Here is a 22,128-nt window from a genome sequence, read left to right as displayed (position 1 = left end):
ATATTGTTTGCATGCATGCTTCTATCTTTGTTTAAAAAATTTTTGTATATTGGTACAATTTTAGGATATATTTATCATATTGCAATGTATATTTCTACCTCTGATCAAGATACTTATACATTGTTTATATTTTGTGGTCATTGTCCTCATTTTTGCACAGTTGTTATATAATATTCTAATATGAGGTCTTAGTCTTTTAGATACATAAGTATTAAGAATTATAGTTCAGTATTCATCTATGCTTATCATACTTATAGTTAGACTAATCAGATTCTTTAGATACATAGATTGTATTCTGCATAGATAGGTAATCTTCAACCACTTCAAAGAGTTGTAGAATATGGCATTTAAATAACTTAGGATTCTGTTGAAGTGAGACACGACTGCTCCTGGCAGCACCTATATATTCCTGAGAGAGTGTTGAGCACCAAAGACACCCCACTTGGAAATTGTTTGCTTCTTGGCAAAATTGGCCTTTGGGCTAGGGATTGCCCATGCATTGACCACCTACAAAATGCACAATGTATGGACAGGATAAGTGGGATACAAGAAAAAAAAAAAAAGACTGTCAAATCTTGCTAAGACTCTCAGAGTAAGACGGTTTTGAAAAAATTTCTTGCCTCTGAAAATGGTCTGTCAGTTACTCTAGTCCTTAGCCAAAGTTGGTTGCTCCAACACTGAAAATGAGACTTTGGGGCCCAGGTAGCCAGTTGTCTCTGTCATTTGTTGCACATTTTGGAAGTTGCTTGATTATACTTCCTGCTTACTCAAGTAATATTATTTCCCTTCTCAGATCTTCAATGGGGTTGAAGACTAGATAGTTGTTATTTTTTTTCTCATGACTTGGCCAAGTTATTTATTATACAAGACTTAAATCATTAGGATAGAATGATGATAGAAATATTAATCACATGTTTCTTTCTTGATATATTTGTTCTTATTGTATATAATTTCGTATTAGGCTTTGTATTAGAACTCTCTTATTTAAACAAAAAGGGGAGGTACTATAGGAATTCCCACCTCTAGTAGCCTTTAAGTTACCCACCCACTTGGGTGTGGCCTCTTATACTATTTTTATGTCAATGTAAAGCTCATGTCTGGCCTCTTTTTTGGTTGCTGTTCCATGTTCCAGCAGAGGATTGTGATCTGTGAGTCTACCTTTTAAATAAATAACCCTCTATTAGCTTAATTCTGAGCTAGTATGGGATTTCTTTTAAGCATTCTTCTTCATAGGCAAGAGCCTCCTTTTACACATGTCTCTAGGGAAATAGTTGTGGACTAGCAAATGAGTTGTTAGATTCATAGTTAACAGACTAACCTGAGGGATATTATCTGCTAAGGCAGCCAGTTGGTTCATCTTATCTGTCCACTGGCCTTTCATAAGCCCAAGAAGTAGTTGAAAGCTTGTTATCAGAATCTTAGTTCACAAATGTTGAAATAACCAGGCTAGCTAAAAAGAAAACAATTATATTTTATTTATTGTAATGGAAAACTCGCAAAACAGGAAAGGAGAATTCCAAGCATAGCAGTGTCCCATGGGAAATGGCACAGAAAGATCGCACCTGGGTGGTACACAGGTTTTTTCCTCGGGTCCCAGAAAACCATGCCTTGACTAGGCTCCAACTCTTAAAGATAACTGGCTATCAAGGTTTACCTTAACACACAAAGCCTCTGAGTAGTAGATGTGTATATCCATCTACATTCCCTCCTCTCAAGGAAACACTATGCCCACCATTCCTGAGGTCATCAGTCTCTGCATCCTCATGGGAGGAGATTCCCCCCCCCCCCAAAAAAAAAAAAACCAGCAGCAGCATTTTCTGACTGGCAACTGTTCCCTGCTTGGTGAGGTGCCTGTTAAACTTTTATTAACAAGATATTATAAGAAGTGTTTGCTGTGAATAAACCGAGTATGTTCAAAAGACATATCTTGTGTGGACATCTTAATTGCTGAGCTCCTCACAGCCCACTGGCCATGCTGTTTACATTGTCAGTCTTACTGTGGCTCCCTAATTCAAATCAGTACAGCTGATGAGCAAAGCACAATTTTGAGAGCTACATTCAAACTTAACCCTAAACTTTAATCTTTGAAAAAAAGGCTAACAGGAGAAACATTTTTTTTATTAATTCAGTGTGTATTTCTTAATTAATAAAATATAGAACTTTCTTTGTCTCATTCAACATTTTCATAGGAAACAGCAGGATCAAGATCATGATGGGGAATCCACAGAACAGGAGACCTGAGCTAGTGGGAGCTCATGACTCTGGACCAACAGGTACGGAGCCTGCATGGGACAAACCTAGGCCCTCTGCATGTGGGTGACAGTTATAAATCTTGGTCTGTTTGTGGGGTCCCTAGAAGTGGGACCAGGAACCTATCCCTGATGCATGAGTTGGCTCCTTGGAACCTATTTCCTATGTTGGGATGCCTTGCCCAGCTTTGCTGGAGCAGAAGGATCCTGGTCCTGTCTCAACTTGATAGTCCATGCTATGCTGACTCCCATGGGGGACCTGCCCCTTTCAAAATGGAGGAGGCACAGGTGGAGGGTAGAAAGGATGTTAATGGAGGGAGGGAAAACTGTGGTTTGTGTGGAAAATAAATGAGAAAAATAAAGTCAAACAAAAAATTAAAGTAAAATCAACAGATAAACAAAATTAAACAAAACAAAAAGAAAAAACTACATTTACATCATTTCCCATCGTTTACAACACAATATCATTCTTTTCTTCAAGTATTCTTAACATTGTCTTTCCTGTTCTGAGGCAGTCACAGTAGGATATTATGATAAGATGTATGAAATTTGTTAGTTAATGTTTTTTGAACTAACCCCCTCAAACACAGTAATTACACAACACCCAGCTAAATATCAGAAGGGTTTTGAGGATGAGATCCATACTTGTTAAAATTTTTGCCACACTATTATTTCATAAAAGAATAAGGGTTATTTCCTTGTTTAAATATTTCCCACAATTTTTTATTGATTCTTTGAATTTCATATCATACTCCGCAGCCCCACTCATTTCTCAGGCCTTTCAGATCTGCCTTCCACCCTTGTAACTTTCCTCCCCAAAAGACAATAGAAAATAAAAATTACAAAAAAAAACCCCTCATGGGCGAAGCTGCAGTGTCTCACGGTGTGTCACGTGATGTATTCTTTAAACAAACAGCTTTACTTGTGAATTTTCACTGCAATGAGTCATTGGAATGGTTCAAGGCCTCTGGGCTCTGCTACACTATCAGTGCTGGATCCTCCCTGAGACTCCTCTGAGCTATCCTGTTGCTGCCCTGTGTCATGGAGATCCTGCAATTTTGGTTCTGCAGGACCTGCCCTTTCTTAACTCCAGCAGCTCATAGATGTGCTATGTGCTGCGTGGGCCAGCTCAAAGCCTGCGATCTGGGCCTGAGTGGTAGCCGAGTTGCTCCCCAATGCTAGCTATCCCATGATGCCCAGGCAAGGGGTGAGGCAGTCTTTTTTGTACCCACACCATGAGGGCTAGCTCTTTCACACTCATGCCACAGGGCCAGCTCTCTGGCACTGTCCAGATGAGGGTGCTGGACCAGCTTTTCCACACTATGTCATGAGGTCAGCTCTTTCACACCTTCGTTCAGGGCCAGCTCTTCCTAGCTTCTCAGCCATGTTGCAGGGTGAGCTCACCCTAGTCGTGCGGCCAGCAATTGGTGGGTCTAGCTCTCCCATGCCCACATCATTGGGGCAGGTCTCCCACACTGCCCAGGCAAGGAACGGGGCCATCGTTTCTGCACTCGTATCACTGCTGGTGCTACTGTGTGGAGGATGGTGAGGGGCTGGAGCAGACCAGCACCATACTCAGACAGCATCATGGCCTCAAATGGGAGCCCAGACCAAGGAGGTCCACATTGCATGGATGTTGCCACAGACCCCTGCTACAGAAGAGCCATGGCCCTCTGCAGCAGCACTGGTCCAGATAACACCATGGCCTCGGATAGCAGTACAGGCCTCTCACATCTGACCATTCCTTGCTGTCTTCACATCTACAGTTCCAGCTCTCTTCACAGAGAACACACTGCTCCCACTTCCCTTTCTGTCTCACCTCTCCACCACATATTTGCTCATCATAGTGGTGTCTGGCCTGTCCCTGTCCCAGGCCTCTCCTTTGTTTGAATTTTTAAATTTTTCATTTTTATTTGTTTTTATTTGATAAAGAAGAGGGTTTATTTCATCTCGTAGCTCCCTGTCCATTGCTGAAGAAAAGTAGACAAGGGGTTCAAGGCAGGACCCAGGAGGCAGAACTGAAGCTGATACGATGAAGGAAATCTGCTTACTTGGTTATTCCTTATCATTTGCTCAGCTTTTTTTCTTTTCATTATATCTTTTATTTGTGAGATTATGATATAATTGCATTATTTCTTCCTTCCCCTCTAATGAGGATATGCCTTGATAGAGTAATCAGTGAATGTTCAAAAGGCCGTTCATAAACTGGAACGATGCTGAAATGTAGTTCATCTACCTTCTCTACTCTCTCTTCATTTTCTTTCCTGTCGTTACAAACTTTCGATAAATGAATAAGAAGGATTTTATGGAAAGGAAAGCTATGGCTGCCACACATGCCAGGAGGAATCCAATCACATCCAGAGAGTGGTACTGGTACCAGGTGAGGTTGTGTGCAAGTGGCCTCAGGTGCTTGGCCCCTTTGTGGTGCATAATAAACTCAATCCAGAAGATGACTCTGTCCAGGGGTTTCATGGGCTGGTCATGGTGAATGGTGGACAACCACATAGCATTCTCTTTATAGCTAAAAGAAAAATAACAGACATGAAGTTACATAAGAAATGAAAAATACACATGTGCAAATTTTTGTGTAAACATTAAAGATAATCACAGTATAAAATGAAAATATATTTTCTTTCATGTTCATGACTAGAAAGATCTTCAGAGGCATGTCTGAGTTCCTTGAGCACACAAGATTAAGCATATAACAAAAATAATATAGATCAAGTATTCCTAAAGTAGAGTTTAAAGACTGTTAAGTCTTAAATACAAAATAAATAAAAATGAGATATTATTTGAGCATATAAAGCTTCAGTTACCCATAAGCAATTATTAGTAAATTTTGTGTGCAAAATTTATAATAGTGTCAGGATTTATAATTAGAAGGCAAATTACTCTAAAGTCCTCATTGTGGTGCATATCTGTGTAAAGTTGATAAAGATTGTAATGAGATTTTGATGGTACATCCATCAGTGATTAGTGGTTTTAATTGCAAATGTGTCTTGGTGCTTATTAATTAGCTCTAATAGCTGCTTTCTCAATGGCTTTATGTTTTTCTAAATAACGTTATCAAATTAATAATAAGAAGAATTTTCTTCCCTTTACTGCATTGAATATATTATACTTTCATTATTCTTATTGTATAATCACCGTAAATTTTTGATATTACTTTTAAATATTGTGTGAGAGAGTATGTGTGTAAAGTGTGTAAACTATGTGTGTATATGTTTGTGTGTGTGTGTGTGTGTGTGTGTGTTATGAGATCTTCTGGAGTTACAGTTACAGATGTTTGTAACTAACTGATGTAAGTGTTGGGAACAGAACTCTGGTCCTCTGCTAGGGAGGTTGGCCAGGTCTGTCAAAGAAACTCACTAAATAATGAGCCTTTGATGTTGCTTATTCTCCAAGAAGGAAAGTAAGTTTCTATTGCTAAGTGAGCATTCAATTCAGAAGCAGAGCTCAGAGACCCCTCAGCTAGAACTGACTTGACATCCCTTTACCTGAAAACTAGCTTTTGTGATATAAAACAGTAGAGAGGACCGAAAGATTTTAAAAGCCAGAGGAAACTGCTGTGAAGTTGTTTCTTTAATAAACTACACTCATGAAGTCTCAACAATATGGGTACCTAAACAAGATCTGAATAATGATGACTCCAATAGTTGTTTTTAACAACATAGGTCCCTAACAAAATCTGAATAAGTATGACATATATAGTCATTCTCAACAACATAGGTCCCTAAACAAGATCTTCTTATTGATCTTTTTGTGTAAATATTAAAAACAATTAAACAGTATTATCACAGCATTCTGTGAATAAGATTGGTTAATGAAGAAGTGACTTAGGCCCAAGACAGGGCTGAACAGGGCTAGGCAGGGAAAACTAAACCGAATTCTGGGAGAAAGAAGAGAAGTCATGCAGCCCCCTGAGGAGATAGATTCCAGACATGTACTGGTAGGTCAAAACCACGTGATGATACACAGATTAATAGAAATGGGTTAATTTAAGATATAAGAGCTAGCAAGAAATATGCATATGCAAATAGGCCAAGCAATGTTGTAATTAATATAGTTTCTGATTGGTTATTTCGAGTCTGAGTGACTGGAAACAAACAAGCAGCTTCTTCCAAAAGATCTGAATAATTATGATACCAGTAAGTCATGTTAACATGAAAAGGGATAGATTTCACACTGGTCCTACCTCCATACAAAATTTTATAGGTACTGAAGTAATCCTGAAAGCTGGAAAGATATATTCTTTTTCCAAAAGAGTTCTTTTTGGAAAGCGTTTCTAAACGGATTTTTTCAATCAAAAAAAAAATAATTATCAACATGTTAATTTGCTTTACAGTAATAGGTTTTTATTATTTAAATTTATCCTAAGACAGGTTGCATATTTAAATATCTAACCATTCCCTTACTTTTATGTTAATATCTATGCTATTTCGATGTAGAAAGTTACAACTTTCATAAATGTTACCTATCTGTTTTATAGCATTCAATTTCTCTGTTGTAATATTTTCCTATGGCTTCTAGGTATAAGATATCTGGTACCACATCTAACATTTCATTGTTGCAAGGAGGGCCGCATGTTTGTTCCTGGCCACCCAGCTAGCTTAGACCTGAAATAATCACACAAAACTGTATTAATTAAATCACTGCTTGGCCCATTAGCTCTAGCTTCTTATTGGATAACACTTACATATTAATTTACCCTATTTCTAATAATCTGTATATCACTACATGGCAGTGGCTTACAGGCAAAGTTCCCATCATGTCTAGCTAGGGAAAGGTGGAAATGGTTTGGTAAGTCCTTCTGTCTATGTGTTGTTTTTATTGGTTAATGAGTAAACCTATTGAGCCTATGGCAGGAAAGAACATAATTAGGTGGGGAAAGCTAGGTTATATGATGGGAGAAAGAAGGGGGAGTCAGAGAAATGCCATGGAGCTGCTGCTGAAGACAGATGTGCTGAAACTTTGCTTGTAATCCACTGCCATATGGTGATATAAAGATTAATAGAAATGGGTTTAATTAATATGTAAGAATTAGCCAATAAGAAGTTAGAGCTAATGGGCCAAGCAGTGATTTAACTAATACAGTTTCAGTTTGATTATTTTGGGTCTGGACAGCCGGGAACCAATAAGTGGCTCTCCCTTCCAACAAATTGTTGCCAACATTGTAGACTAAAATCCACGTAAAAGCTGAGGAAACTTGAAAAGGAATTCTAGACACAAAAATACAGAGTTTATCACAGCTTCTTGCTGTTTTCTGGCAGTGTGCTACAGCTCCCTTAAGAGAGGTTTTTCTGATTCAATTGTGACCACTTTGAAATGCCAGCTTTCAGGCCATGTTGCCAGTGTCACCTCTGGCTCTTTCAACAGACAAAGTATTTGGATGGGGTCTGTAAACAGACTGATGGAGTTTGCTTAATGGTAGCATGAACTGGCTGTGTGCCTGAGAATGGAGCTGTGGGCATGGCTTTCAGAAGCAGCAAACAGCTCTGCCATACTGGACTGTGCCAAGAAAGCAGATAGTATCATGTATACCATAGCAATGGCACAGATTAAGTTTTAAGAATAACTCCTGGACAGTAAAGAATTATAGAAACACAATAGGACAGATTCAGAAATAAAAGACCTCTAAGTGAGACACAGAGTTGGATAAATGTACATAGCCTTGGAAGATAGAAAGAAAAGAGTATAGATAGCTGTTAAATAAATAAATCATATAAAAAACAAAGTCTTTAAAGAGACAGAGTAAGACAGTCATAGACTACAAAAAGTAAAGAAAAATAACCTACATAAAGATAATCGAAAATTCACAGAGTCTGGATTATGTATACTATTTGTTTCCTTTGAATTTTTTGACTGTGGAGGAGCTAAGTACAAGGAGACATTTCATTGTATGACTGCTAAGCTCATATATATATATATATATATATGTGTGTGTGTGTGTGTGTGTGTGTGTATATATATATATATATATATATATATATATATATATATTAAAGGTATCATGACTTCCAAATTTGGATCTAAGGATAATTTGCTTTGGAAAAGAGGTTCTTCTCTTGTTTCCACAGAGGTTGAGAACCTGTGGATTGCTTCCTGACTGGTTGATGGACTAAGATCCCCTGAAAGGTTGCCTTGAACACCTTTCAAAAGATTACTTTTTCCAATAAACAGCAGGAAGCAGTTTGGAGAAAACTACACTGATATTCCTAAATATTATTTATAAGTATCTCTTTATATTTAAAGGGGGATATGTTATAGGGATTTGCATTTGTATGGATCTAGTTTATTGATATAAATCTAAGGCCAATCTTATTATATGTATTTTTCTACTCTTGATTAAGGTATTGTGATTGTGTTGTTCATTTAAAAATGTAATGTATAACTAAAAAATATAGGTTAATAGATAGTCATCTAAAATAGTCAAGCTTGTAGTCATGTTAGGTTTTATATATATATATATATATATTCATTTAGGTATTATTATAATCTTTCAGAGACCTTCAGAATATGGCATTTAAAGGTTTTAAGAAAATAGGACTTAATGACAATGAGACACATCTGCACCTGGCAGCACAAGCTACTTCAAGAAGAATGTGGGCATTGAAGAGGCTCCTTATGGTGTTTGTTAGCCATTTGGGCAAGAAACTGCTCTTGCATAGCCGCATAAACTGGACATGCAGGACCCACAGAGAAATGACTGCTGAACTTGTCTAAATCCGAGATGGTTCTTTGGGGTTACTGCTACATGAAAAAGTCTGCCAGACGTTCTGTAGGACACAGAAGAAAGTGACTGGCAAACAGCCAATATAGGCAGAAGTGTCTTTAAAGATTTCTTGCTTCATCAAAATGTCTTCTGGATACTATTGGACTGTAGGTTGAAGATGGATGCCCCAACAACACAGAAGAACATTGGGTGACTGTCCAGGCAGTGAGATCTCTTTCAATTCTATAGTTTTAGAAGTTGCTTACAATGTACCTCCTGTTTACTTAGGTAATATCATATCCTTCTGGAGTCTTTGATGGAGTTGAAGAATTTATACTTATAGTTTTCCTTAGTTACGATAAATGATAAATATTATAGCTATAATTCTTGCTTGATAACTGTTTTATTAAATGTAATTTACTATGTTAAAGCCTTCCGTTTTGTTTAAACAGAAAAGGGGAAATGATGTGGGAGGTTCTTCTGTCTGTGTGTTGCTTTTATTGGTTAATGAATAAAGAACTGGCTTGTCCTATAGCATGGGAAGAGGAAGTTGGAGTCAGAGAGATACCATGGAGCTGCTGCTGGTGACAGATATGCTGAAACTTTGCCTGTAAGCCACCGCCATATGGTGATATACAGATTAATAGAAATGGGATAAATTAATATTTAAGAGTTAGGCAATAAGAAGCTAGAGCTAATGGGCCAAACAGTGATTTAATTAATATAGTGCCTGTGTGATTATTTCGGGTCTGAGCAGCAAGAAGCAAACAACTGGCTCTCCCCTCCAACATTTCATTTCCCTTCACTTATTGGCTATTGAAGTTTTATACTATCCTTAAAACTTTGACCAATTACTTTAATAAAAGAATTGAAAATAAAAATTGTCCAGATCTTGTGCCATATGCCTTCTGGAGAAGCTGTTTGGAGGATTAAGTAGAAGAATTACACATTTACAGCAGTATGGTTTACATAGGAAAGATATATGACACAACATGGAAATAAAAAGTAATAACAAAAAGAGGGAAAAACCTATGACACTGAAATATTTTCTAATTTGTCTCGGTCCCTTTCAATATTTTTGCCTTCAGGATAATTCTTGACCTTTGGCCTTCAGTAAGAATCATGATTAATGATAAACAAATAAAAACATATATATATTATAGTTTATACTCACACAGGATTATCTATGATGGCCTCCAGTGTACTGAGCAAATCTGTCTTTGTCATTGTTCTGAAATCTAATGAAACAGCTGCTCCTTTGGCTACCATGTATGCAATGTTATCATACTGCTCTGCAAACAAAGGAATGCCAATCATAGGGATTCCAAAATGGATCGCCTCATAGATTCCATTGGCTCCACCATGAGTTACAAAGGCTTTGGTTTTTGGATGACCTAGAATAAGATGAATTCAGGTTGACATTAATTAGTAGTCTTAGACATGAAGTGAGAAATGTTCACTATCAGGAACTGAAAGGAGATTTTCCACATGAAGATTCTTTTTTAATTAAATAAATGTATTAGTTTATTTTACATCACAACTACTGTTTTGCTCCCTCCTCATTCCAAAAAAAACCCTATGTGAAGATTCTTAAACTCATAACCTCGGTGAAAGTTTTCTTGTCTCAGAGCAAGAAGAAACTAAATTTCCAGAGAGATATTTTGCAGAATTGCTTCTAACTTAAGAGCTGAACTATGAAATTCTGATTCCCAGCTTAACACATGGGGTGCATGGTAGCTAAGGAAAAATGAGTATTATAAAAGACCAATTGCATACCAGAACTTGTTATTTTAATAAATAATACATTCATTAAGTGTGATATAAAGGAATTTGAAACCAACCATGAGAGGTTTGTTCCAAGAGTCTTACCTAGAAGGTCATTCTGGGGGAGCCATTTGTAAATTCTGGTATTGGGTCCTAAGGTGTCTGGTGTTTTGCCCTCAAATCGCCAAAGAACCTGTTAAAGAATAAATAATCTTAATTGCTGGGGCAAAATTTAGCATTATACAATATACAGACTGAATAAGTTATATTTAGAAGTATAAATATATATATATATGTCCATATATGTATGGGATAGCAATAATAAAAATGGTGCTATGAATTTGAAAGAGAGCAAGGAGAATGGATATGAGAAGGTTTGGAGGAATAATGAAAAGGGAGATATAATGCAATTGTAATATAATTTCAAAAACAGAAATTGTAAAATTAGATCTTTGTATGTTTAAATATAACATTGGTAAATACCTCCCACGGGAGGGATGAAGACATCAGAAAGGGTAAATATTGAGAACTCTAGAGAGACTGAGAAGAAGATTGTGCCAGCAGAGTCTATGCTTATTTTTACATTCAGGCAGGTTGAACATAATCATCTTTTTTTTCTAAGCAAAGATGATAAGACAAATGAGATAGCTAATGATGCATGAAAATATTTAATAAACTCCCATGGAGATATAATTCAATCACAGAAAAGAGTGGCACATTACTAATAATTAAATTTTATATAAACATATTTTGACAGTTCTAATAGTTAAACACCGTTATATTTTAAATGCTTTTGGGGGTGTTACTTTTATTTACATAGTTCCCTATTATGTGTCTATTCTATGCAGGAAAGGTTTTAGAGCCTGTGAGGCTTTTTCTCAGGCTTATGTTTTTAAGTTCAAACCTGGGATTTCCTGTTTCCTGCAAGATGTAGCATGCTCAGGTCGAGTACCATGTTTGCCTGCATGGTGCTATTCTTCCCTTAATAATGATAATGGTTAAATGAGCTACCATATTTAAGTGTATTTTTTCATTACAGATGCCATGGTCATGATGTCTCTTCAGAGCAATGAAAACCTAAGTAAGACTCTATGGAAAAACTTTTTTGTGACACATGGCTTGTCATACTGATCATATACAACTTCAACTCATGTGTTCTTTACTCATATGATCTTTCTAAATTCTCAGAGGATACATTGTCTGATTCTCTAAATAGAGTTCACTATTCCTTATGATTATAACTCCAAGTTTCCAAGAGAAGGCACTTTAGATGAAGAAGTATCTGACAGAATATTGGAAAGGCATATAAATAAGGGGAGGAGATCCCCATTCAATTTGGGTCACTTAGGCATTGATTTGAACTATTATAAAATACTAAATGAAGATAAGGAGGTTATTAATCATGACGAAGAAATGACTAATTCCTTGCATGAATATAAACTGGATGATAACATCTTAAAATTAGTGAAGAAGGAAAATTTTCCAGTGGAGGTAAAATCAGAGTAAATATAGCACCACCATCTAAGCAGGTGATGGCTCCCTCAGATCACTTTTTGGAGTCTCCTTTAAAAATGTTTCCTGTAGTGCCTAAAGCATTCTTTACTCCTGAAGCATGGGTAAAGAATCTGATAATCAACCCAATCTTGCATTCTTTCTAACTTTGACAAGGATTTTGGAGAGCCTATAAAAAAAAAAACTAAGCTTACAACCTAGACAAGGTAGGGCATGGCAGGAAAAAGGAATTAATTTACCAATTCCTCCCTGGCCTCATGAGCTCAGCTTTGTGTTTCCAGTAAAATTTCAACAAAATCAAAGTGTTTATCATGAATTACACATGGATAAAATGAAAGATTTTAAGAAGGGTTGAGCTTCCTGTGGATCTACTGCCCCATGTAGTTAAGAATCATTTTGGTTGGAACTATAATGCACAATGGTTGCTGTATGATTTTTATATAATTGCTAAAACGGTTCTTAGCCCTTTCAAACTTCTTCAGTGGCAAGTGTGGTTTGCAGAAATAGTCCATAAAAAGTGCTAGAGCTAGGATTGGGGTAATCCTAAATGTCACGTATGAAATGCTGACGGGGTGTGGTAGATTGCTATCAACAGATTATCAGCTGCATAATATGCTTTTGACAGCTCTCTCCCACATTAGGGACGTAGCTATGGCTTCCTGGATTTAGCTGATACGGAATCTCACTTCAGGTCTAAGAACGTAGGAGATATACTAAGTCCCTCTGAGCCTTATGGTTGATTTCATAGAGAAACTCAAAGATACTATTGAAAATCAAGCAAAGGGGGAACAAATTAAAGTGCTATTATTAAAACATTTAGCTTTTGATAATGTTGATAAACATTGCCAAGGATTAATCATGCCTCAAAGAGAGATAGAAAATGTTCTGTATTTTCTGAAATAAATTAACTTCAGAATGTAGGGATCTACAAACCTAAAGCAAAATTGCTTGGTATAAAACTCTATGCAGTACTAAAATAGATGTTAGGAAAGTGGCCACTTGAAGAAGCAATGAAAATTGCCCCTACAATTGTATGTTCAGATTCACTAAGTTTCAGGTTTTACCCTATATGCAAGGAAGGAAAAGATTGGGTTAAGAAATGATGAACCAAATTTGGTAAGGATGGGAATACATTGCCTGGCAACAAAAACAATACCAGCTAACAGTAGGAAGACATGTTAGAGTTCCCCGAAAGGCCCCACAAAATTAGAGACTTTTAAGGCAAAAATAGCAACCTTGATACCAAACTTGAGATCATAATCAAACTAGTCTTTTATTTCAAGATGTCATTCAAGGAAGTGCTGCTATTGGCAGTCCTTGCCCTTAACTACTGACGTTTCCTCTCTTCAGTGTCCTTTAAGGTTACATGTAGAATATTGGGGCATATACGGCCTCAAAGAGTTGGACTTTTATTGGGTTTCAGTAGTTTATTCATGAATACAATCATAGTTCATAGATGAATCATTGATGAAGATTTAACAGGGGAAACTGCAGTCACAAATACAGTGCCTACTAATTGGTCATTTAAGGCAGAAGAAAAATTGCATTTATTACTGTTGTCTATATAGCCCATCACAAAGAAAACATGCTTTGTGAGCAAGGACTCAGTACAAGTAAGACTATGTAGATTTAAGCACCTTACTAAAGGAAAATATAAACCATTATTGGACTTAAAAGTAAAGGGAAAAATGTTTACAGTATTAATTAGTTATAAGGGACTGATGTTTCTATTATAACCATGGAATAATGGGCACCTGGATGGCTTGTTACAGGGGATAAATTCAACCCTAATATGGTTGGGAACTGTGAGTTCTAAAAGATTAAACACAATGTTACAAAATTATAAGACATAATGGAAATCCTCCAGCCTCGTGTTATTCATATTCTGATTAATTTTGGTAAAGAGGCTTTCTACAACAGACTCATGCAGAGATCTTTATTGCCACATCTAATGATACCCATTCTTCACAACTGAAATTCTAATGAAAGTTTGAGTTGTTAAAAATGGAAAACACTAGGAAAACAGATGCAAGAGATTATGTGGCCTATATTCCCAAGTAGATGAAGTCATAAGTATGACTTAGTATTTCATAGGAGTCGAAATTATATAAAAACCTAGTGACCCTGTCTGGACATCTCAATGGCCTGTTTCTAAGGAAAAGATATTGGATCTTCACAAGGTCATCAGAGAACAGTCAAAAACAGGCACATCGAGTCCCCCATTTCTCCCTGGAATTCTCCTGTTTTTTTAATTAAAAACTAATCAGCTACATGGAGATGGATGGTTGACTTGTGGAATGTTAATGCCACCATGTGGCCAATTGGAGCTTTACAGCCTGGTTTACCTAAAGACAGCTGTTGTAGGCTTTTTATAGTTTTGCATTTGTAAAGAATGGTTTTTTACTATACATATTCATTCTCATAATAATGTACATTTTGGCTTTTCTGTTCCTTCATTCAACCATAAAGGATCTCAGTTGTGATATTAATGGACTGTATTAACTCAAGACATGACAAAATCCCTTATTATGTGTCAATACTATGCACCAATGATTTAGAGCCTGTGAGGGAGGCCTTCCTTTGTGTGGCCTTAGATTTGTTAGGTTCAAACCTTGGACAAATTGCTAAGGTGCTTATTTAATATTGCGAAGTTGACCTGGCTGCCTGATTTTCCCTGTATCCTTCAGTCCCTACCTGTGGGACCCTCCTGGCTGACATACCTTGTAGCCTATCTTGACTTCTCCAGCCCAAGGAGCCAGGCTGTTCATCCCTACATAACCCAACCATTATGACTACCTGTTTTTTTTTATGCCTTTGGTCTCCAGGCTGCTTCACCTGATTCCCCTGTCTCCCGTCTCCCCTCTCCTCTCCCGTCTCCACATCTGGCCCAGCTCACTCTGGTCATGAGCTCTCTGGACTCTTTGAGATGTCACTGTCCCTGCCTCTGGCTATTATATCTATAATACATTTTCTTCTCCAGCATACCTAAGAAAAGTTATATCCTTTCCTTATCTTTTTATTTCTTTTTTCGATCGATATTATTAATTATATGGATGATGTCCTGTTAGTCTTCCCCAAAGAGAAGTGACAATCCATATAGGACATGACTCAGGATGTACTATATAAATATGGGCTTATTTTACACCTAAAAATTACAGCAATGAGACACTGTGTGATATGTGGGGCAACTAGTTACTAGAACAACTGCTAAGCAACACCCCACCTCCCCCACAAATGTCCATTAGACAATTTAAAAAACATTCAATGCCTTTCACAAGCTATTAGCCCATGTTATTTTCTGTATACCACTTTAGGAATGCCTAATTATGACATAACTAATCTATCCAAAACTCTGAAAGGAGAGAAAGTATTCTATAGTTCTTAGTTTTATCTTGAGTAATAACTGAAGAAGTGTAATTATTTGATTTTAAATTAAAAGAGGCATTTTATATTGTGTAGCATCATAGCCACAAGTTGGTGTGACATCTTATGGGATGACATCTGTCGGGGTTTAGCCTTGACAGATTTTTCACATTCCACAGTAGCAGCACATGGATTAGAAAACTTAGTTAGGAGGAAGAGAGATATGAAAGAAATACAGAGACATTAGGATAGCAGCAGGAATACTGAATACTGAATTTGCCCATGTTTGCTTTTCATATGCTTATATAGCCTAATCCCCCAAAAAAGGGGGGAAAAGGCAAAAGACTGATTTAACATGACACAAATGATAAATAGAACAATTGCTTGCTTCAATACATCAAATGTCAACTCACTATTTCTTGAGTTAAGCATTCTGATGTTTTAGGCAGAACATTAAGTGGCTACAACTTAAACCAAGTATCCTGTAGGTGGTCAATCCCTAGGTCAAACCTATCTTATCCTTAAAGGAACAGAAATAGGCTTGAGTTCTCTGACCTTTGCTCAGTGTGGAGTGGAACCACGTCTGTGGTCCCCCACAGTGTGGATCCTTGCCGCCTCACCACACAATTGTCTCCTAGAGGAAGTGTAGCAAAAAAGAATAAACATTTAGATAGAATGGATTTATTTACACCATAAGGGCCATAAAATACTAACTGCTTACCTTCCTTTTCTTGCTCAATCAGTAAATCAAGGAAGGACCCAATGTCAACAATCATATGTCTTTGATCGTTGCTGTACTATATTATATCAGACTAACAATCCATTTTAAAAAGAGTCACAGGAGTGCATGGGTTTTCAAATTTTATTTATACATTGCTATGAAGAATAGAAAACTATTTTACATTTATCTTCTTATCCTATTATTTCTTGGAATGTGTTTTTGCCCTTCTCCCAGATGTAGTGGAAAGGAGTGGATCTACTTCAGGGTAACTTCTACTGCTTGCTGCTGTTATGTATAGACTGCTCTTTGTGTGCCTCTGTTGGGAAAAAATGGTTTTCCACACAGGGTTTCTCGTTATGATTGTATGCAGCTTTAGCTCATGTATGTTTTATTGGTAAGACCTCTCTTAACCATCAGTACATACATTGTCTGATTCTCTGAATAAAGGTGACTACAGCCTGAGACTTTATTCTGCTCATTTTGAGTCCCGTTCTCCCAGGTCTCACTACCCCTGGAGCAGGGACAGTTTAGGTTTTAAAATAAAACATTCAACTTGCTGTATTACCTTCTCTGCCAAAGACTTTTGTTCTTTGTAAAGTTACTGATGCAGACCAATAGGCTCAGAACATGCCTACACATTGGGACTCCATCTGCCATCTAAACGATGACGATGACCACAGAAAGTGAAACTGACATTTCCTTTTTCTTCACTTCTTTGGGAGGTCAGATAATAACCTTTTGTCACATTCATCGCCCTACATCAATCTTCCCGAAATCAGCCCTTCTCTATCCGTTCTACTCGGTGTTCCTAAAAAGGTTCTTTCAGGACCAGATGTGTACTCCAAATATTCATGGATGCTCTGTGGCAGATAAACCAGTCTGAAGCTGAAGCCTACGATAGGTGCTAATGTTGAATATCTCAGACGAGGATGTTCCACTACAAAACTTAAAAACGTTCATAAACATTCAAATTTTTTTTTTTTTTTTGGTTTTTCGAGACAGGGTTTCTCTGTAGCTTTGAAGCCTATTCTGGAACTAGCTCTTGTAGACCAGGCTGGTCTCGAACTCACAGAGATCCGCCTGCCTCTGCCTCCCGAGTGCTGGGATTAAAGTTTAATCCATAAAAAATACTTCTCAGTATGCTTTATGAAGTGAGTGATCTGAAACTTTATTTTTTACTTTATGTTCCTTTGGTTCCTTTCTTATTTTCCTATTTCATCCTTGATTGGTAGGACTTTCACTCTGACTGATTAAGACCAGAGTAGTGAGTTTCATCTTTTATAATGCAGACATCACTGTGAGGAAAGCACCCGTCTCTACATTTTCCTTGGATATTCCTCCTACAAAAACTGGCAGGTCAATCAAAACATAGGTTTTTTTCTTTTATTGCATTTTCTCTCAATGAGCCAAAAATGTACTTTGATTGACAGTTGGTGAGTCTCAGATTCCCTTCTTTTAATTAGTCCTCTCAACTGCACACTAAACAGGTCTATAAATTCCAAAAATAGGATGCAGAATCATGCTGCTTTTCAAACTTTTTCAACACCTGCTTACTGTTATTCTGGTAGAAATACTAAATACAAATTACCTCACCCCTGAAAATCTAATGTATGCAGTGACTTTAAGTAATCAACAAATAGAACAAGTGACTCTGAAGAATTTGGCTATGTCTACGTACTCTTGATAGCAATGTCATCATCATGCCAGCATTTCACAATGTGCCCACAGTGATCACAGCGTTTATATCCAAGTCACTCTCAGTCAAAAACACCATCTGCAGTATTGAAACATCTGTTGTGAGTATCTGTTTCTAATATCTGTTTGGCTAAGGGAAATTAAAGCTTTCTTAAAACTTTACCGCTCATGGAATCATGTCTATAATCAGACTTTCATGGACGTTCACAGACTTAGTGTAAGGTCACCTTCCTTGGAATGCTTTCCCTCACCTTTTGTGGAATCTGGGCAAGGGCCCATGCGATTGCATTGGCTTTGTCTTCTGACACGTTGCTGACCATTGACCCCAGAGAAAACACCACGACACCATGCTCTCCGGAGGTCTGGACAAACTCTTCCATTTCCTGTGAAGAGAGTTTATTTCATGACAAAATACAGTTGTAGAATAAGCACTAGTGAAACCTTTATGAAAAAAATAGAATAAAAATTGAAGTATTGATAGGAATATTTAGTGTAGGGGTGTTAAAACATCCAGAAGACAAACATGATAATATCAAAGAGTTTGAGCTTCGCAGGCATCCACACAAACTGTGCTCACACAATGTCCAATAGATATTCTAAATATTTTCTTCTGGCAAAATTAAAATTCAGGAGTGCAAGCATATTCTATGAAACATCCAAAAATTGGTGCTTCGTTTTCAAACTTTCTTCCTACAGGAAGGGTGGTATTTTTCCATTGCTATTTTATTTTTCTTCTATAATGGCTGATTGAATATTATTAACTAGTGTTTGATGAAATAACATTTATGTAATAGTATGTACATATGTGGTAGTTTTCACAAACATCCTACTATGATTAATAACATGTTTTGATTCTTTGTGAAACAATCATAACTGCAAGATAAACATAGAGTATATAATAATTTTCTGATATTGTGTATGAGTAGGGTATTTTCAGAGCTGATATCCAAAATTTACTGGTTGGAGAAAAACTATGTCTATGGTGTTTGTTCAGGTATCAAACAATTACTTCAGATATATGCTTATCATAGCTTTTGGTGATGAGCAGTTTATGACTGATGAGTTTATCTGACTAAATTTCTCTGTTTTTTGCCATGTATTTATATATGTGTGTGCTTGTGTGCACATGTGTGCTTGTGTATACATGTATGTACTTGTATGTGTGCTTATATGTCTGTGCCCATGTGTGTGCTTATCTGTGTGGGTATGTATGTGAGTGTATTGAGGTTGCTGGGGAGGTGCTCTTCCTTTGTTTAGCACATAGATGCCAAAAGTAAAAATCTCATGTCTTCTTCTATCAATCTTCAACATAGGCTTTGAGCTTGTCTCACACTGAAAACAAATGCCACCATTTTTTTAACAGACTAGTGGCCAGCAAGCTCCCAGTATCAACCTGTTTCTGCAACCACAGTGCTAATGTCATTGTACTGTGCTGGGACACCCAACTTTTACCTGGGTGTTGTGATTCAAACATATATCCTCATATTGCTTGGAAAGGACTTTACCCAATTCCTAACCACCTAAGTACCCTAACTTAATTAACTGATAGGAATATTTCCCAGGTCTATCACAGTCTCTCCTGAGTTTATTGACCTCCTCCTTAGCAGGATGCTTAAGTCCACTTCCTATATATCTCCATCCCCAAGAGAAAAATCTAATGAAAGCTGTAGAATCATGCTCACCAGAAAGGACAGCAAATAAAAAAGAGATCTAAAGAATGTATTTACCTTCGGCAAGGGTTTAGCAGGTTTGCAGTGGAGTCCTCCAACATAGTCAACATTTGGTAAGGATGGGCGAGGAAACTCCAAATCCCAGTAGGATCTAATGAGCCACATTTCAGCTTTGCCTATTGTCTCAGTTAAGGTAGCAGGCCTTCCTAGAAGAAGAAATGAGCAAGTGAGAAGGAGAAAAGTTGAATGATTGTCATTGAATATAAAATATATGTCCTTAAATGACGGAAGAATATATGGTTGATATGTGACATGTGCTTTTAAAAACCAGTGTTTATTGATATGTGGTATAATTTTAATGTAATTGATTTGTTGCCCACATAATATACATAAATGTCAGTTTGGGTTTATTTTGAAAGCAAACTGTAAGAATTAATTAATGTTTCCCCATGAACATGAAATAATAAATAGTTATTGTAATACCCTCTAAGCCACTATTCAACGAGCACACATTTTACTCCTCTCTACATCTTTAAAAGGAGCAGTGAGAATATAAACACACATTCCAGGTCCAAAAGTCCATAGCCAGACTTCCCCAGGGTCACTGTAGTTTGTAGCTTGTCCTTCTTCCTTGTTTTGCTAAAAACGCTGTATAGTTAATGAATGGCTGAATTTGTGGTTAGTGCTTCTACCTTTGTTTTATATTAAGAAATTTAATAGTACTTATCTTACAAAAACAATCACAATATTTTCAGAAATTATGAGAATAGAATTTTTGGCCAGTCTTACATATGAAATATTTTTTAAGAGGAATAAAAAAACAAGACTTCAAAAAATACAGACCAGGTACGTGTGTATCTATTCTTCTGTGGTGTTTAAACAATGGATGTTAGGAAAGTACACAATAAAAAAGTATGGCATTGGTAGAAACCCCAGTTCCACTTTTAAGTCTGTGAACTAACATAGTATCTTTCAAGAGTAAAAAAAATTTCTTTAGGAAATACAGAGAAAATATTTTATAATTTATATTTTTATATATGTATATGTGTGTCTGTGTGAATATATACTAAGTTTATTCAGGAATTGGCAGATACCATAAAAGGGCAGCAGGTCCATTACAGGCAATTTTGAGACACTGGACCTGGGTGGGTGCTAGGAACAGAACTCAGGTACTCAAAATGAACAGAAAAAACTCTTAAATCTTTGGGCATGTTTTCATACCCCACAGTTTGGTTTTAAATAAATATAGTTGCCTAGGCAAGAGAAAACAATTTATTCAATGTTATATACATTGGGAAACTATAAAATATTTCATTTCATAATACACATTAATTATGATTTTTAATTAGCTAGTGACTTATTAAAATAGATTAAAAATTACAGAAAATGAGTAAACAATCACTTAAGAAAAGTCTACTTGCTTCTCTTTGTGGCTTTGCATCTCAGCAGAATGTCCTGTGTCAGGTCTGATACCTGCTTCTCTTTGATCAATAATATGAGCTCTTACAGTGCATTTGATAGCTAATATCATATTACATTTGATCACCTATAAAAGACAACTTCACTTTGATTTTTATGGACATGAGTATAGATTTAAATAATTGTGAAATTTAGGTCATTTAGCTACTGATAAGAATCATTACTTACCCAATATTTCACTGTAAAACTGACTCCATTTCTTCTCATTAAATGTCTCAAACCAAAAGTCAAAATAAAGCATACACATCATATTTTTTACCCTCTCCATGAAAGTCATTTGACCACCTAGTCCTGACAAAATTACAGGTACATAAGAGGGAGGGACTAGAAATTTTCCACTGTACTTTTCCATTGTGTAGCCAGGAGAGAAGCGAAGACTGTACAGAAAAGGGATCTGGAGAAGTTCAGCTATCAACTCCCCACAAGGAGCAATGGCATCCGAGAAAAGGACATCAAACTTGGATCTCTGTAGTTTTGACATAAGTTGTTTGTTTGAAACTGTGTCTTTGCAAAGCCTTAGATAGTTGTCAGATAATTCATCAGCCACGTTTTGTAACAAAGGAGAGAAGGATAAACACAAATCTCTTGGAATCTCATGAATCCATACATCCACAAGCCTTGTGAAAGCCTTGTCCAGATCATCTTTAGTGATAGACGTAGAAAAACTCTCAAACTTCAGACTAGGTGATTTATTGGGATCAAGAAAGATGGAAGCTGAAGGTCTCAGAACTGTCACTTCATGACCCCTCTGTACAAGTTCATCCAGTATTGTCTTTATATTCATCCAATGACTGAAATCCATTGGCCATACTAACACTTTCCCACAATCCCCAGGTATAAAATAGCAACTCATCTGCAGGAACAGCAGAACAGACATCCTCTTTACAGTCATCCTGGGACATCAAAGCTTTCTGTTCACAGTGTGTTCTCTGTGTCCTCTCTTATCCTTATATCAAGAAAAAG

General features: G+C 36.8%; 1 protein-coding gene across 1 annotated transcript; it reads right to left on the bottom strand.

The window, feature by feature from the left end:
• Positions 1 to 1,451: 1,451 nt before the first annotated feature.
• On the bottom strand, positions 1,452 to 22,128 carry LOC119807722 (UDP-glucuronosyltransferase 2B17-like). Its single transcript, XM_038319832.1, has 6 exons — positions 21,334 to 22,128; positions 19,744 to 19,892; positions 18,268 to 18,399; positions 10,831 to 10,918; positions 10,136 to 10,355; positions 1,452 to 4,770 (listed from the first exon to the last, which is right to left on the bottom strand). The coding sequence occupies exons 1-6, from the start codon at positions 22,055 to 22,057 to the stop codon at positions 4,491 to 4,493; spliced, it is 1,593 nt and encodes a 530-aa protein (XP_038175760.1). The 5' UTR covers positions 22,058 to 22,128; the 3' UTR covers positions 1,452 to 4,490.

This window comes from Arvicola amphibius, chromosome 1 (assembly GCF_903992535.2).
Source record: "Arvicola amphibius chromosome 1, mArvAmp1.2, whole genome shotgun sequence".
In the NCBI taxonomy this organism is placed as follows: Eukaryota; Metazoa; Chordata; class Mammalia; order Rodentia; family Cricetidae; genus Arvicola; species Arvicola amphibius.
The sequence above is the reverse complement of the archived record's forward strand: the minus strand, read 5'-3'. Positions and strand labels throughout refer to the sequence as shown.